The sequence below is a fragment of the Alligator sinensis genome, unplaced genomic scaffold (genome assembly GCF_000455745.1).
Source record: "Alligator sinensis unplaced genomic scaffold, ASM45574v1 scaffold1382_1, whole genome shotgun sequence".
Taxonomy (NCBI): Eukaryota; Metazoa; Chordata; order Crocodylia; family Alligatoridae; genus Alligator; species Alligator sinensis.
Window position 1 is genome coordinate 3,738 of NW_005843036.1, and position 1,831 is coordinate 5,568.

General features: G+C 50.7%; 1 protein-coding gene across 36 annotated transcripts in view; it reads right to left on the minus strand.

Moving 5' to 3' along the window:
* Positions 1-459: 459 nt before the first annotated feature.
* Positions 460-1,831, minus strand: part of TNNT2 (troponin T2, cardiac type) — a 23,234-nt gene continuing 21,862 nt past the window's right edge. For all 36 annotated transcript variants that reach the window (XM_025193313.1, XM_025193311.1, XM_025193312.1 and 33 more), the window contains one exon: positions 460-777. In XM_025193313.1, the coding sequence (XP_025049098.1) occupies positions 729-777 (49 nt within the window). In that variant the 3' untranslated portion in view covers positions 460-728. The remainder of the gene's footprint in view (positions 778-1,831) is intronic.

The following is a 1,831-nucleotide window of genomic DNA, read 5'->3' on the forward strand; positions in this document are numbered from 1 at the left end:
AGACTTGATATTTTCCATTTTTAAAAACCATTTTCCTGCACCTTGGCATTTCCTGATTCTACGGGAACCAGAATGGTACGGTGAAAGGATATTCTCAGGATGTTTCTGGCTCAGCTGGAAGCGGGGAGTACATGACTCCAGTGCTGGGAGTGGGTTCACATGAGGCTTCCCCAGCTCAAGGGTCCAATATCAAGAGGGTTGCTTTGCATAACCTCCAGAGAAGTATCCCCCAGCCTTTCTGAATCTCTGAAGCTACCTCTGCTCTTGCAGGGATTTCCAGCTGTTAGTGATGCCTCATTTCTTCTTTTTATCTCTCAGTGACACATGATAGTCTAGTCTCCTAAGTGTATAAGGGCACAGATCAGTGGAGCTGGGGGAATGCACCAGTGCAGGGTCTGCCACATAGCCCCTAGATGGTAGGGCAAGTTGGGCGTGAAGGCCAAAGATGAAAGGTGCACATCCCTTCACTCTCATCTTTATTTACAGACACAACAACATCCTGGGGTTTGGTGACAAGAGCAAACAGCACATCACAAAGCATTTGCCCACATACAGACAGTGCTACCCCTGCAGTGAAGTCTTCACAAGCCCGACTGGTTGGTGCCTCGGGAACTTGGGGGTTGTGGGTTCATGCAGGTTTTGTGGCGTAGGGAATCCAACTGGACGACCAAATGGGAATGTGCCTCTCCATGCCTGCGCCTCTCGTCTGCCTTCCACCCAGGCAGTGTCTATTTCCATCGGCCACCAACCATGCTCTTCCCACGGGCAGCCTTCGAGCTGGAAGGAAAGCAGAGAAGCATAGGCTGAACTGTGTCCATTGAAGAGGACGCAGAAGGACATGGATCAGAGAGAACAGCAAGTCTAGTTCTTGAGCAGGGCTCTAAGGAGCTATCTGCCAGCTGGTGAGAGGAGGAAGAGGCTGAAGAACTCTGCAAAGAGATGGAGAAAATCTCTGGGACAAACTTCTCTCAGGCCTGAAGCCTTTCTTGATGGAGGGGGATGTTGCCTTTGGATTTTTTGTGGCTCAGATCTGGTTGTTCACTAATGCACTGACCTGCTCAGTCAGATCTGTTCAAGCTCTGTGCTGAGGCAGGGTCCGTAAGTCAAGTGGCTCCTTCTGCTCTCCTTTGCCCTTTCCTGATCTAATAGTTCTTAGGAAAATGGGGCAAGAGAGAAGCCTGAGGACTGCACATAGCTAGGAATAGCCGCACAATGTCCTGTGTGTGGCATTGATGGGTAAGTGGGTGTTATCCCAGCACACGGGGCCTATTTTGTCTCTGTTCTTACTGTAGCACCAATAGGGCTGCTCCCGATCCATGCCAGGTGTTGGCCAGAGGAGGATCAATCCTAGTTGTAGCAGGTAAGAATCTCCTCTAGTAACATTCCTGCCCATGCATTTTACTGTGAACAGTGCAGCGCGGCTGACTTGCCCTTCTGTCTCAGGTCGGCACAGGAAGGGTCCAGACACAAGTGCAGAAGGTGAAAACCAACCACAGCAGTGTTGCACTGCCTGTCAGCGTTAGCCAATGGGAAAACAGGTGGTAAAGAGCAGGGGTCACATCCTGAGCAGCGTAAAGTGACACACCTTCTTTAAAGTCAATGGAGCAACACCGTGAAAATCTGGTCCCAAATCTTCCCCAAGTCAGCTCAGAGAGAAGCCGCATTTATTTTCAGCAATAGATTCCCAACACTGTGCTGCATCCTCCTGCCTAGAGATATATAAATGCCTCCCTGCGCAAAGGCAGCAGGAAGAGGTCTCGCAGTCCTACCAGGCCCTGGGCGTGTAGGTCTCCTTCAGCAAGGCAGAGGCCAGGTCTCTATTGGAAGAGCG